The sequence below is a fragment of the Labeo rohita genome, chromosome 2 (assembly GCF_022985175.1).
Source record: "Labeo rohita strain BAU-BD-2019 chromosome 2, IGBB_LRoh.1.0, whole genome shotgun sequence".
In the NCBI taxonomy this organism is placed as follows: domain Eukaryota; kingdom Metazoa; phylum Chordata; class Actinopteri; order Cypriniformes; family Cyprinidae; genus Labeo; species Labeo rohita.
Window position 1 is genome coordinate 17,879,352 of NC_066870.1, and position 13,722 is coordinate 17,893,073.

At 36.5% G+C, this 13,722-nt stretch overlaps 1 protein-coding gene across 4 annotated transcripts in view; it reads left to right on the forward strand.

Annotated features, from left to right (window-relative positions):
* Positions 1-13,722, forward strand: part of tnika (TRAF2 and NCK interacting kinase a) — a 110,745-nt gene that overhangs the window by 59,603 nt on the left and 37,420 nt on the right. For all 4 annotated transcript variants that reach the window (XM_051138621.1, XM_051138634.1, XM_051138627.1 and 1 more), the window contains exons 4-7: positions 1,062-1,187; positions 7,710-7,820; positions 9,663-9,753; positions 11,758-11,888. In XM_051138621.1, the coding sequence (XP_050994578.1) occupies positions 1,062-1,187; positions 7,710-7,820; positions 9,663-9,753; positions 11,758-11,888 (459 nt within the window). The remainder of the gene's footprint in view (positions 1-1,061; positions 1,188-7,709; positions 7,821-9,662; positions 9,754-11,757; positions 11,889-13,722) is intronic.

The window sequence follows — 13,722 nt, forward strand, 5'->3', positions numbered from 1 at the left end:
GAGATCCATCTTTTCACACTGAGGACAGTTGAGTGGCTCAAACACAACTTTTAAAAAAAGGTTCACTTTTTTGTTTACTGATGCTCCAGAATGAAACACAATGAATGCATTAAGAGCCGGGGGGTGAAAACTTTTTAAATATGAAGAGCAAGGTAAATTGTACTTAATTTTTCTTCCGAGAGACATGCAAGTATCTTCTGTTGTTTCCGAAGGGCAGTACTAGATGGGAGGGGAAAAAAGATATTTCAACAAAATAAGAAAAATTTTGATATCTTCATCATCTTCAGAAGTTTTCACCCCCCAGCTCTTAATGCATTGTGTTTCCTTCTGGAGCATCAGTGAATATTTAAACCTTTTTTTAATTGTTGCGTTTGAGTCCCTCAACTGTCTTCAGTGTGAAAAGATGGATCTCAAAATCATACAGTCACTGCTGGAAAGGGTTCAAATATGCAAAAGATGTTGGAAAACTGAAGAATCTGCAAGGTTATCGCATCGTCATTTTTCAAAACTGATTTGCTAATAAAATAATTTAAAAGCTTTTAAAGAGTTTTTGTTATAGCCCTTGTTATTCTTAATTTGACATTAATTTTTATTGTTACAACAGCCATTTATATCGGTTCAAAATATTGGTATTGGTAAAGACACGTCTAGAAAATTTGTGGAAATTCATTGGTTGAGTGATGAAGGAAGCCAGTTATCAGGATGGGTTGTTCCTGGAAATTATGTGTTTGACCTGTAGTGAATGAGAGAGCAGATAAAGAGAGTTGTCATTAGCTCAAATAGCTGTTCATCAGCAGCGTCCACCGTGCTCTTGAGAAGAGCTCATTGAGTTGGGGGGGCTCCCAGAGGGACACACCAGTCAGGATGTAATTCTTGGGGCCAAGAGCTAATCCTGTGCTCCCTGCCCTCTTTCCCCCATCTACTTCATGTAAAAGCACCTGCATCTCTAAGTGGGCCATCAGCCCCTATTATAGGTCACTAGAGTGGTCCCACAGGCCTCAAGGTTTACTTCAGAGAGTAGGTAGATATCCACTGATTCCCTGTTGGATGTGTCTTGACAGGAGGAAGAGGAGGAGATCAAAGCTGAAATCAACATGCTGAAGAAATACTCTCACCACAGGAACATCGCCACCTACTACGGTGCCTTCATTAAAAAGAACCCTCCCGGTGTGGACGACCAGCTGTGGGTGAGTACCGTGTCCCACTGTGCCAGTGGAGATAGGGAGAGTGTTTCCATCTGTGCTTCAAACACACTGCCCTGTGTATATGTGCTCTTTTGTGGGCCCATGGGGAAGTGTATGATAAATGGGCCTTGAATGAACATTGATGAACACGAATCAAAGCACCGTTGTCTCGCCTACAGACTTGTTGTCATGGAGAGTTAATGGAGCTCTGTGCTGGGAAAAGTTAAGGACTTTGTAAAGGCTGTGAAGCTTTTTTTTTTTTATAAAGATTGGAAGAAGAGAGTGAAACTATTTTTATGTTCTCATCACTGTTTCTGAGTTGTATTGGCTGACCAATACAGGTTTTTCAAAACTCAAAGCCAATATTTAGAGAAAAGGGTGGTCTATACTATAATGCTAATATGCTGTAAATCATGAAATATATATATATATTTTTAATTTGTATTCATATTTTATTTATTAAATTAGTGAATTAAGCGTGATTAATCGCATCCAAAATAAAAGTTTTTCTTTATATAAGATGAGTACACATATATTTTCATATATTTTGAAAATAATATTCACAAGTATATATTTATATAAATATAAATAAATAAAGGAAAAAAAAAAAAAAAAAAAAAAAAATATATATATATATATATATATAAATATATAAATATAAATATATATAAATATAATTTGTAAAGATATACATGCATGCGTATACATAACAAATATACACTGAACACACACATATATTATGTGTACAAAATGTTTTATTTTAGATGTAATTAATCATTGCCCAGCACTGTTATATAACGTACAATGTTATAAATGTTAAAAAAATTACATTTCCTTATACATTTCCCCCTCAGCAACTGATTTAATAAATCATACAGTTCTTAAATCTTCTGTAGTCACATTAATTTTGGTTAATTTATTTAATAAACATCCAGTTTGTGTTAATAAAGCAGTTTGAAAATTAGCAGCTTTGTCATAATTACAGCAGAAATAACAAAATAAATATTATAGCCTTTCAAATATCGTTTTCCACAGTTGAGGGGCCTTTGATTTAAAGAACACTTTCACTTTTCACCAAATTTGGAAGTCATTTACACAGTTCCCGTGATGTAGTTTTGTATTTGGCCTGTCTAGGGATAATGTTTGGCCTACAGTTTTTCAAAAAAGGTAGTAATATGTACACTTTAGGTACTTGCATGTACTTTTAAAGAGAGAGTTCACTCTAAAATGAACATTTTGTCATTAATTACTCACCTTCATGTTGTTCCAAACCTGTAAGACCTTCATTGATCTTTGGAACACAAATAATGATATTTTTGATGACATCTGAGAGTTTTCTAACCCTGCAAAGACAGCAATGCAACTACCACATTCCAGGCCAAAAATAATAATAAATAATTTTATTCAAGAGTTTCTGCTCTTCCATGTCAGTCTTCGACGCACGTTCACAAAAGAACCCGGTTCTTGTTTGTATGCGTATTTTCTTCTCCTGCCAACTCTTTCCCTTTTCCTCTCCACTTCTCTTCCTCAACTGAAAGACAGGACAGGTTCGATAGTGGCAGGGTAATTTGTGTTGTTTATCAGCGACTGCAGGGACACACGGGGCCACGTAGTTGAAGCGCTCCACCAATAAAGATAGACATCGCAGGAAATGAAGTGCATTTGTGACACACATCAGCGATGAGTGACAGCTCTTGAATGGGCAGACCTTTCAGATGAAGGGTGACATTCCCACTGCTGTAAGACTCGAGGGCCACAAACCTCTTTAGTATTCCCTCTAACCTGCCAATCAAAAGCCCAAAGACAGAGATTGTGATAGAAGCTTTTGGCATGATCAAGTGATTGAAACCCACATGCAATTTTGGACTTGCTCTTCAGGTAGTTGGCATGCCATGTTTCCAAGAGAATCCATTCACTCTGGCACTCTTGCATAAACACTTTCTATTTTACGATGACTTGCTCACACTGACTTAACACAGCACTTAGTACTGCGAGCTCCAAATTAAGCTTGAAGCCTATAAATTACTCCTTCAGTTTTGTCTTAGTGCATAAAGATTAGTTTGCAGCGCATTGCACATTCTATTCAAACTGCTGAAAAGGACGTAGAGGCTGTAAAAGCCTGCCCTTTAAAAAAGTCCAGCTTATACCAGCTTGTCACTTCTACATTTCTCTAGGCAGTTTTTTGCTGGAATAGCTGTTAGAGCTCCTGTTCAAACTGTAAAGTTGACCTAAAAAGGCTAACATAAGCGTTAAACCACTAATGTCACATGGACTATTTTAATGATGTTCTTTCTACCTTTCTCGGGCTTGAATGTGTCAGTTGCGTTGCTGTCTGTACAGGGTCAGAAAGCTCTCGCTTTCTCACCAAAAGTATCTTAATTTGTGTTCCGAAGATGAATGAAGGTCTTATGAGGGTGAGTAATTAATGACACCGTTTTCATTTTTGGGTGAACTGTCTTTTTAAGAGCATCAGCACCTCAGTATCAAAAGGAGTGAACTGAGGTAAATGAGTTCTGATGCTGTCGAGAACCAAGTCACCATGAAATGCCTAAACCTTCTGCTGTCCTACTGTACGCGCACTTCTCTGTCTAGTAGGACACGCGTTGGTGCTGAATCACGGCCTACGACTGAGTGTGATAGTCTGTGAAAATGAGTCAGCGACTTAAAATAGAGAAGCACCATCAACCAAAACACAGCCTCATCAGCAGTGTTCAATGATCTCATTCTTCCTCCTTTATAGCATCCTAGACAGAAACAGCAAGTTTCCCATGATTCATTTAATATTAAAGAGGTCAAGCAGCACATGATGTTTCTTTAGGTGGTGTTGTGGTTTTGTATGTGATAAGTGGATTTGCTTAGACCTCAGGATTACTAAGCTTAACTTCGACTATTCTTGCACAATGGATTTATCCTCAGCTGAACTTTGTGATTCTTAAAGGGATAGTTCACCCCCCAAAAAAGTTGTTGTTGTTGTTTACTCACCCTCATGACATTCTAAACCTATATGAATTGGTTTCTTGTTGGTAGCCAAACAGTTGCTGCTAGCCATTGACTCTACTTATGTGACTGGCTACCAGCAATTGTTTGGTTGCCAGCGTTCTTTAGAATATTATCTTTTGTGCTCAACGGGAGAAAGAAACTCATAAGGGTGAGTAAATGATGACAGAATCTTTATTTTTGGGTGAACTATCCCTTTAAGGCATGCTGGCCTCAGAAGCAAATGTTTAGTTTCTGAGAACTGAATAATGTAAAGTGTTTCCTTATTTAACTGCAGGCCATTTCCAGATGCAGCCAGCTTGAGTGGCTGTAGTGTGGTTGAGCACACATCTTTGACATAGAGTATCTGAACCTGAGGGCTGTGCTCAAGGGCTCGTGACTAGACAGGACACTCCGCCGAAGTATGATTAGAGGAGCTAGAAGCAAAAGTCACTTCCAATTATAACAGAATAAGGCTAAATCGGAGGGTTTGAGTCAGCTAAGCTGACTAGCTACATTTTGCAGCCATTTCCATATCCACCACTGGTGTTCCTTTGTTAGAAGTAACAAACATAATGCAGCATAGCAGTATAGAGGGGTTTGCTTTCAAAATATAGTTGCTTTTACAGTAACTAGCTATTTTGTAGCAAATTGTGTTGGTGTTTTTGCAACTTGGCTGCTGCTGTTTCATTATAGCTTAGTTGTTTTTGTTTTGAAAAGATGTGGTTTCAATGTTTATACAAACGGAAGTCAGGTACACATCAGTGAAATTTATTTATATGGGCCCGTATTTGTCATCTTCATTACCGGAAAATTAAATACAGCTTCTACGCTGAGTAAATTCCATTCAGTAGGTACGTAAAAAGGGTAGGTGTTTCTCAGAACAAATTTTCACAGGTTTCTGTTGTAGAACAATAGATGTAGTTATTCGTCAGATGCCCTTTTCATGAGAATAAATCCTGTTTTCATTTGTAAAAGTTCGTTACCTCCACCCAGGAAAACAAACGGGCAAAGATTAATGTGATATGATAAACTAACATGCTCCTTCTGTATATGGGCTTATCTGTATTGCAGTAATATCACCTTTGGCTTTTGAAGAATTATACTTTTGTGGTGTAAGGTTGAAGTCTGTATTGTGTTTGTGTATTCTTTCTTTTCATTTCTTTAAATTTTGTTCTGTTTTGGTGTGTGTTTTGTATGGCAGTTTCCACTACTAAAAAAACAAAGCTAATTGAATTTTTCTCTCAGAATTGAGATATAAACTCGCAATTACGAGGTTTAAATTCAATTCTGAGAAAAAAAGTATTTTCTCAGAGGAAAAAAAACTTTTCTCAGAATTGCAAGTTTTGTGAGTCGGAATTGTGAGGGATAAACTCGGAATTCTGAGAATTTTTTTTTCCCCATGAAGCTTGGAAATTATAACTCGCAATTGTGAAAAAATAGTGAAAATTCTGTATTCTGAGAAAAAATAACCCACAATTCTCATAATTGACTTTTTTTTTTTCTCAGAATTGAGACATAAACTTGCAACTGACCCTTCGCAAACAAATGATTGACAGGCGATCTGACCAATCATAATACAAAATCCACCATTTTGTCCGACTAAATAATCAGACAGGAGAGTACATTAACTTAGGTGGCTTAAACTTGAAACATTGTGTATTGACGTCTTTCCACAGTTAAAATAAAATACTTTCTGATGTTCATTCATGTTTATTTCATGCTTTAAGGAAATAAGAAAAGACTATAGGTTCAGCTGTCGATTAATAAGGCAGTGCAGTGAACCGTCACAACACGTTAAATAGCCACAAAACGGTATTTATTGTTTGAGTTTCTTAAAAGAAAAGGGGTTTTTGCGAAGGTTCGATTGCGAGAAACTCAGAACTATGAGATTTAAACTCATAAATCTGAGGAAAAAAGTAAGAATTGTAGGACACCCGCAATTCCGACTTTTTTCTCAGAATTATGAGTTTATATCTCACAGTTCTGACTTTATAACACGTAATTGTGTGTATAAACTCAGAATTCTGAGAAAATGTTTTTTTTTTTTTTTTTTTTTTTTTTTTTGCCCCCCTCAGAACTGGACATTGTAAGGTCACAGTTGCGAGTTTATATCTCACAGTTCTGGGGGGAAAAAGTTAGAATTTTGAGATAAAAACAAGAAGAAAGTCATTTTTTTTTTTTTTTTTTTTTTAAGAAAGTTCAAATTTTGTATTCTGAGAAAAAATATCCTGCAATTCTGATATAAACGTTTACAATAAGGACTTTTCATCTTGCACTTCTGACTTTATAATTTGTAATAGTCCATGTGACTCAGGTTTTAATTGGAGCTGATTTGGCTGCAAGAACAAAACTTGCTGGCAAGCACAAGAGATCAGCCAGGACTGTCACTTTAATAACTGATACGAATGTCATTTGGTGCAACCGATTAAAAATCTAGAAGTGCATGTCTTTTATGACACCACAATTCACAAAAGCAAAACAAAACATCTAACAAACCACAAAACTACGGAAGCCTGTTTCAGTCACTTAATAAAGAGTAAAAAGAATTTTGTGTTTTGTTTTGCTTTAGTGAATTGTGGTGTCATAAAAGACGTGCACTTCTAGATTTTTAATCGGTTGCACCAAAAGACATTCGCATCAGATATTAAAGTGACAGTCCTGCCTGATCTCTCGTGCTTGCCAGCAAGTTTTATTCTTGCAGCCAAATCAGCTCCAATTAAAACCTGAGTGATGCGGCCTTTTAAACACCGCACGTCATGGGTCTGAGAGACATGGACCGGTGGGAGAGGAGGGGATCAGATCTTCAGCGCATGACGATGGTGACAGGCCTTTCCTCCTGTCTGCTACATTTATCCCAGCATCCACATGCATATTAATGGACAGCTCCCACACGCTCACTCTCTCTCTGTCTGCGGTTGAGCAGTGCTCAAAGATTTATGTCCTCCATTTGAATGTCCATATTTGGGTGTTTGTGTTGAATGCTAAAATATTTATCATGTTTTTAATGATCTGTGGGACTTTCCTCTCTGCCTTAATATATAATAAAACCCACCCAGTGCTCAATGGGGCGTAATCCCATGAATCCCATGAAATAGTAACAGGCTGATTAAAGAAGGCATTCCCTATCGTGCTGTTTGTTTGTTTGTTTGTTTGTTTGTTCAGGTTTTGTTTGTAATTGTTTGCAGTTTAAGTGGGTTGTTCTTATATATTTTTGATAAGCAAATGGGAGGCGTGGGCAAAATAAGAAGAAATGGGACAACTGCACTGATATGACATTCAGGGGGCTAGGAGTATTTTAAAACATTTCAAATACTCCTAGCATTTTCTTTCCTGTGTTGACGTTTTTACTATTGGGGGATGGGGGAATTACTGTAATAAAAGTAAATGTAGCCATACAAAAGCATATAGATGACCTCAAAGCTATCAGACATGGACTCAAAGCCATAAATCTCTCATTTCGATTTAAAGAAGTCTTTAAAAGACTGTGTGAAAGACAAAAGGACGATTATGATTTGCAGGAAGTGACTTGTGTTGTGTCCTCTACAGCTGGTGATGGAGTTCTGTGGTGCAGGCTCAGTGACAGACCTGATCAAGAACACCAAGGGCAACTCGTTGAGGGAAGACTGGACTGCCTACATTAGCAGAGAGATCCTCAAGGTAACGGCTCAAGTCACTGTGCTTTATTCACTGTCATCCCTACTGTTTTTAAACTAGCATTTATAACGTGCTTGCTGTTTTTTGTACCAGTCCAAACAACCTTTATCTAGATGGCAGATATTCCACCTGGTCAACAATATAGTCTGACCTGTATGTACAGTTGAGGTCAAAAGTTTACACCCCCCTTTCAGAATCTGCAAAATGTTAATTATTTTATCAAAATAACAGGGATTATACAAAATGCATGTTATTGTTTATTTAGTACAGACCTGAATGAGATAGTTTGTTTAGTGGTAGTTTTTCATGAGTTGCTTGTTTGTCTTGAACAGTTAAGCTGCCTGCTGTTCTTTGGTCCCAAATTCTTTGGTTTTGCAGCATTTTTGTATTTGAACCTGTATTTGACTGTATGATTTTGAGCTCCATCTTTTCACACTGAGGACAACTGAGGGACTCATATGCAACTATTACAGAAGGTTCAAACACTCACTGATGATCCCGAAGGGGAAAAAAACAATGCATTAAGAGCTGGGGGGGCGGGAGAACTTTTTGAAATCAAAGATCAGGGTAAATGTAACTTATTTTGTTTTTTGGGAAACATGTAAGTATGTTCTGTAGCTTCTGAAGGGCAGTACTAAATGGAAAAAAAATATATAATATTTAGGCAAAATAAAAAAAAAAAATGCACATAACTCCATTCTGTTCAAAAGTTTTCACCCCCCTCTTTTTTTTTTTTTTTTTTTTTTCTTTCTTTCTTTCTTTCTTTCTTTCTTCTGAAGCATCAGTGAGCATTTGAACCTTCTGTAGTAGTTGCATATGAGTCCCTCAGTTGTCCTCAGTGTGAAAAGATGGATCTCAAAATCATACAGTCATTGGTGGAAAGGGTTCAAATAAACAAAAATGCTGAAAAACCAAAGAATTTGTCAGTTAACAGCGGTCAGTTTAACTGTTCAGGACAAACAAGGGACTCATGAACAACTATCATCAAACAAAAAAGCACAGCTGTTGATCATTTAGGTAAGAACACATATTAAAAATCAAGAGGATGTAAATGTTTGAACTGGGTCATTTTTTTTTTTTTTTTTTTTATAAATTCAAGTATTATTTTCTCTTGTGGACTGTAAGTAAACATCTTTTACGTGAAATATCTTATTCAGGTCAGTACTAAATAAACAATAACATGCATTTTGCATAATCCCTCTTATTTTGGTAAAATAAATAACATTTTGCAAATTTCAAATGTCTGACCTCAACTGTATAATAGTGTATTTCAACTGGCTAATACTGTTCAGAAGTTTGGGAAAAGTTTTAATATTTTTGTGGAAACTTAAATTATTTTTCTAGGATTCATTAATGAATATAAAGTTTAAAAGAATACATAATTAATGTGCACAGTGAAGAATATGCAGTGTATTTATACATTTGATTACTGCTTTTAATTTTACTAATCACCAGTGTTTGAATGGTATTGTAAATAGTATGCATTCAGAAGACTTTGTGTTCCACAGGAAAAAAAATAAATAAATAACAACACCGGTTTAAACTACTTGAGGCAGGCTAAATAATACTAAAGAATGACCGTTTTATGTCAGTTAATCTTTTAGGAAACACTTAATGTATGCGTAACATTGCATTAGATGACATCTTATCAAACCAAGCGGCTTTTATTTTAAAGAAAGACAAAAGGCGAAGAACTGTTCAGGGAGAACATTATACAAAAAGCTTTGGTACATTTCAAATGTAAAAATTATTAACTACCCATTCACAACCTAATTTGTGAATTAAGCATTTTGCCATTCACTTGTCCTTTTTTTCTCTCCTAATTCATATTTGTGTCTCTTACAGGGGCTTACTCATCTCCACCAACACAAAGTCATCCACAGAGATATCAAAGGCCAGAACGTGCTGCTAACAGAGAACGCGGAGGTCAAATTGGGTAAGAGCACAGCCCTGAGGCTTGGATAACTTTGCATAGCATTTACAGGCCTCTCTGTGACCGTGCAGAGAAGGTTTCAAAGCAAAGGAATGTGAAAGAAGCATGACCCAGCAATGCTAATGCGCTCTTGTCCTTTAGCGGTGCCCCCTTTAAGACCCAGTGAGGAAATTAGCATTGACTGTGAAACAGAGTAGGCTGGATCAGAGGTAAATCAATTAGCTGTGTGGGGTAAATAATTGATCATCCTTTAGTTGACAGTGCTACTCTAGCAGATTTCATAAATATGCTAAAGGCTGAATGCTAAAGCTTTGCGATTGTGAAAGGAGCTTTTCAAAACAAATCGTTTCTTTGCTCTGTCTCTCGTCTCATTACATCTCCTTGTTCAGTGTGAGGAGAGGACAATTACCTGAAAGCACAGCCACTCGCATGTCAGCGCACCCATTTGATTTATCACGCGTAAATGTTTTACATTTTTCATTTTAGCATGTCTAGTTAAACTAGCTTCTTATGTAATTCACTTCTTCACAGGAAGGCATCTATCTTGACAGCATGTACTGCGGCAGCTGTTTTTTTTTTTTTTTTTTTTTTTTTCCAAGACGGTGCTTTACCTTGTAGCATATTGTGTAAACGTATTTACGTTTCCAGTGGCAAGCAATTGGTTTCCCCCGAATACAAAACTGTACATTAAACGTCAAATACGTTTGATTGGCTGCAACCATTTTGGACCGTCCCAGATAGCACACGTATGTCTGCAAGGTGTCTGTTAAAGATCACTGGATCTGGAAAGCCTCTGCTGTGTAGAAACATCTGGCAGACATCTAATAGACGTATATTTGACATCTGATAGGAAATGTCCTATAGACACATTGCAGATGAGAAAAAATAATACGTCTTTCAGATGTAAATGCAGATGTCAAATAGACGTCTCTGAGATGTACCTGTGCTGTCAGGGGTGAAATTTCTCTCAGCATTAAGGTGTGAAATTTTGTGGACAAAAAAACCTCCTTTGTCAATAGTGTAGCGATACATAAAGCACCGCTCTCACAGAAATTGCTTGCTGTTGATCAACACTACAAATTTGCGTGATGAACAAGCAAAATCTGTGTGGGAAACTTTTTTTCACCCGTACACGAAACAAATGATTTTGCGGATTTTGAAACCGCTGGATTTTGTCTGCTTTTTTCCACAGGGCAACAGTAATTGTAACCACACCTTGATGCCAGAGGAAAAATAGAAACCCAGTGACTGACAAAATGTTCCGCGACTTGTCAGAACGAAATCTTAAAAATGGCTTTTGCCACTTTATTGCATAACACCTGGTTAGTACAGGTGTTTTAAAACTAGTTAGTACATTGTTTTATAACTTTGAAACATGGGCCTCAGTTATACTTTAGGCACTGTCTCTTCTTCATTTGTTCATTTGCCCTTAATCAGGTTAGACGCCATGTTGAATTTAAGACGGATGAAAACAAGGCTGTGAAGAATAGACTTATAATTTTTACAGTGGTACACGTTGTGTAAAGGTTCTAGATCTCATAATTTTCACAACTTTCAAAATGAGTTTTTGTCTACTCTAAATTTTTTGTTAGCTAAACAATCAGTTTGTTTTTAAATAACAGTACAGTCCATTAAATGCACTTTATCTCCTGTTAAATATTAAAGGGATAGTTCACCCGAAAATGAAAATTCCGTTATTAATTACTCACCCTTATGTCGTTCATTTTTGGAACACAAATTAAGATATTTTTGATGAAATCTGAGAGCTTTCTGCCCAGAAATCTCTGGGATTTCATCCAGAGTATCTTAATTTGTGTTCCAAAGATGAACGAAGGTCTTACAGGTTTGGAATGCATAATTAATGACAATTTTAATTTTTGGGTGATCTATCCCTTTAAATATCGGGCTGACTGTCTATAGTTCTTCCCACCTGTTGTACCTCTGTAGCTCTCAGCATTAATACTAATCAGACTGGTTTCATCTTCATCTATTTCATCTGAACCCCAGTGGACTTTGGTGTGAGCGCACAGCTGGATCGCACCGTGAGCCGCAGGAACACTTTCATCGGCACCCCATATTGGATGGCACCAGAGGTCATCGCATGTGATGAGAATCCTGATGCTACATATGACTATAAGGTGAGGATAAATACGTTTTGGATGTTGCTGTGCTTCTGCTAATGGAAATGCTGCACAGTAACAGCAAAACAGAGCGCTCTCATTTCAAATTGGTCTGCAGTGATTTAGCCGGGAGGAGAGTATTGATCACGGCTCCTCAATTTACTCAATGTGCACGTGAGCATATGCAATCAAAATCTAATAAACTTGCCTTGGTAACAATTTAGTCACTATTATCCACAAATCATTCACGCTAATACAGTGATCCGTGCTGCGGCTGGCAGCGTTGATAATGTCACTAGAACAGGACACAGTCATCCTCCCCTTTCATGTCCGAAGAAATATTGGCCTGTTTCTTTTTCGCATTAGAGGCTCTAATCTGTTTCAATGCGTGTTTAAAAATTCATCCCTGGTTTAGCTCAAATCTTAGACAAATGTAAAGAAAGCAAGCGATTTTATTGCGGTTTGAAATGTCATCTGTGCAGTGGTTTTTCTAACTGCTGCATGGCATTTATATTGTCTTATCAAATTACCTTCATGTCATGGACATAATGCTCAGCAGCACTGATAAAAGTCTGTGCTGTATTAGATTTGTATTAGATTCTGTATTAGATTTTCAACAAATGCTCTGAGAAAGGAGTTTCAAAAAAATTTTATTGTGTGCAGTTGAGGTCAAAAGTTTACATACACCTTGCAGAACCTGCAAAATGTTAATTATTTGACCAAAATAAGAGGGATCATACAAAATGCATGTTTTTATTTAGTACTGACCTGAATATGATATTTACATAAAAGATGTTCACATATAGTCCACAAGAGAAAATAATTGTTGAATTTATAAAAATGACCCCATTCAAAAGTTTAAATATGCTTCCTTCTTAATACTGTTTTTTTTGTTTTGTTTTTTTGTTTTCTCCCCCCATCTTTTCACACCGAGGACAGCTGAGGGACTCGCATGCAACGATTACTCAAGGTTTAAACAATGCGTTAAGAGCAGGGGGGTGAAAACTTTTTGAATTCAAAGATCAGGGTAAATTTTGCTTGTTTTTTCATCTGGGAAACATGCAAGTAGCTTTTCAAGGGCAGTACTAAATGAAAAAAAAGTATGATATTTAGGCAAAATAAGAAAAATGTATACATCTTCATTTGGGTTCAAAAGTTTTCACCCCCAGCTCTTAATGCATTGTGATTCCTTCTAAAGCATCAGTGAGTGTTTGAACCTTCTGTAATCGTTGCATATGAGTTGTCCTTAATGTGAAAAGATAGATCTCAAAATCATACAGTAATTGTTGGAAAGGGTTCAGATATACAAAAATGCTGAAAAAACAACCTGAAGGATTTTTCTGAAGAACAGCGGGCAGTTTAACTGTCCAGGACAAACATGAACAACTACTACTAAATAAAATAAAATAAATAAATAAAACAACACAGCTGTGGATCATTCAGGTAACAACACAGTATTAAAAATCAAGTGTATGTAAACTTTTGAACAGGGTCATTTTTATAAATTCAACTATTATTTGCATTACATGCATTTTGTATGATCCCTCTTATTTTGGTAAAATAATTAACATTATGCAGATTCTGCAAGGTGTATGTCAACTTTTGACCTCAACTGTATGCAAGCTGTATTATTTTCTGTTTGTCTTTAAAAAAAAAAATTTGATATTTAATATTTCATTCCCTAATGCTAAAAAAAAAAAAAAGTCATGTGATATCATGTTTCATTAGTCGCGTGCAACGCTTTGGACATCAGCAGCATGAGTCTATCTTTCCTCTGAAGACAGGACAGATTATAGAAGGCTTAAGGAAACTTTCATTCACATGGTTTGAAATGTGATGAATTAAAAACAGT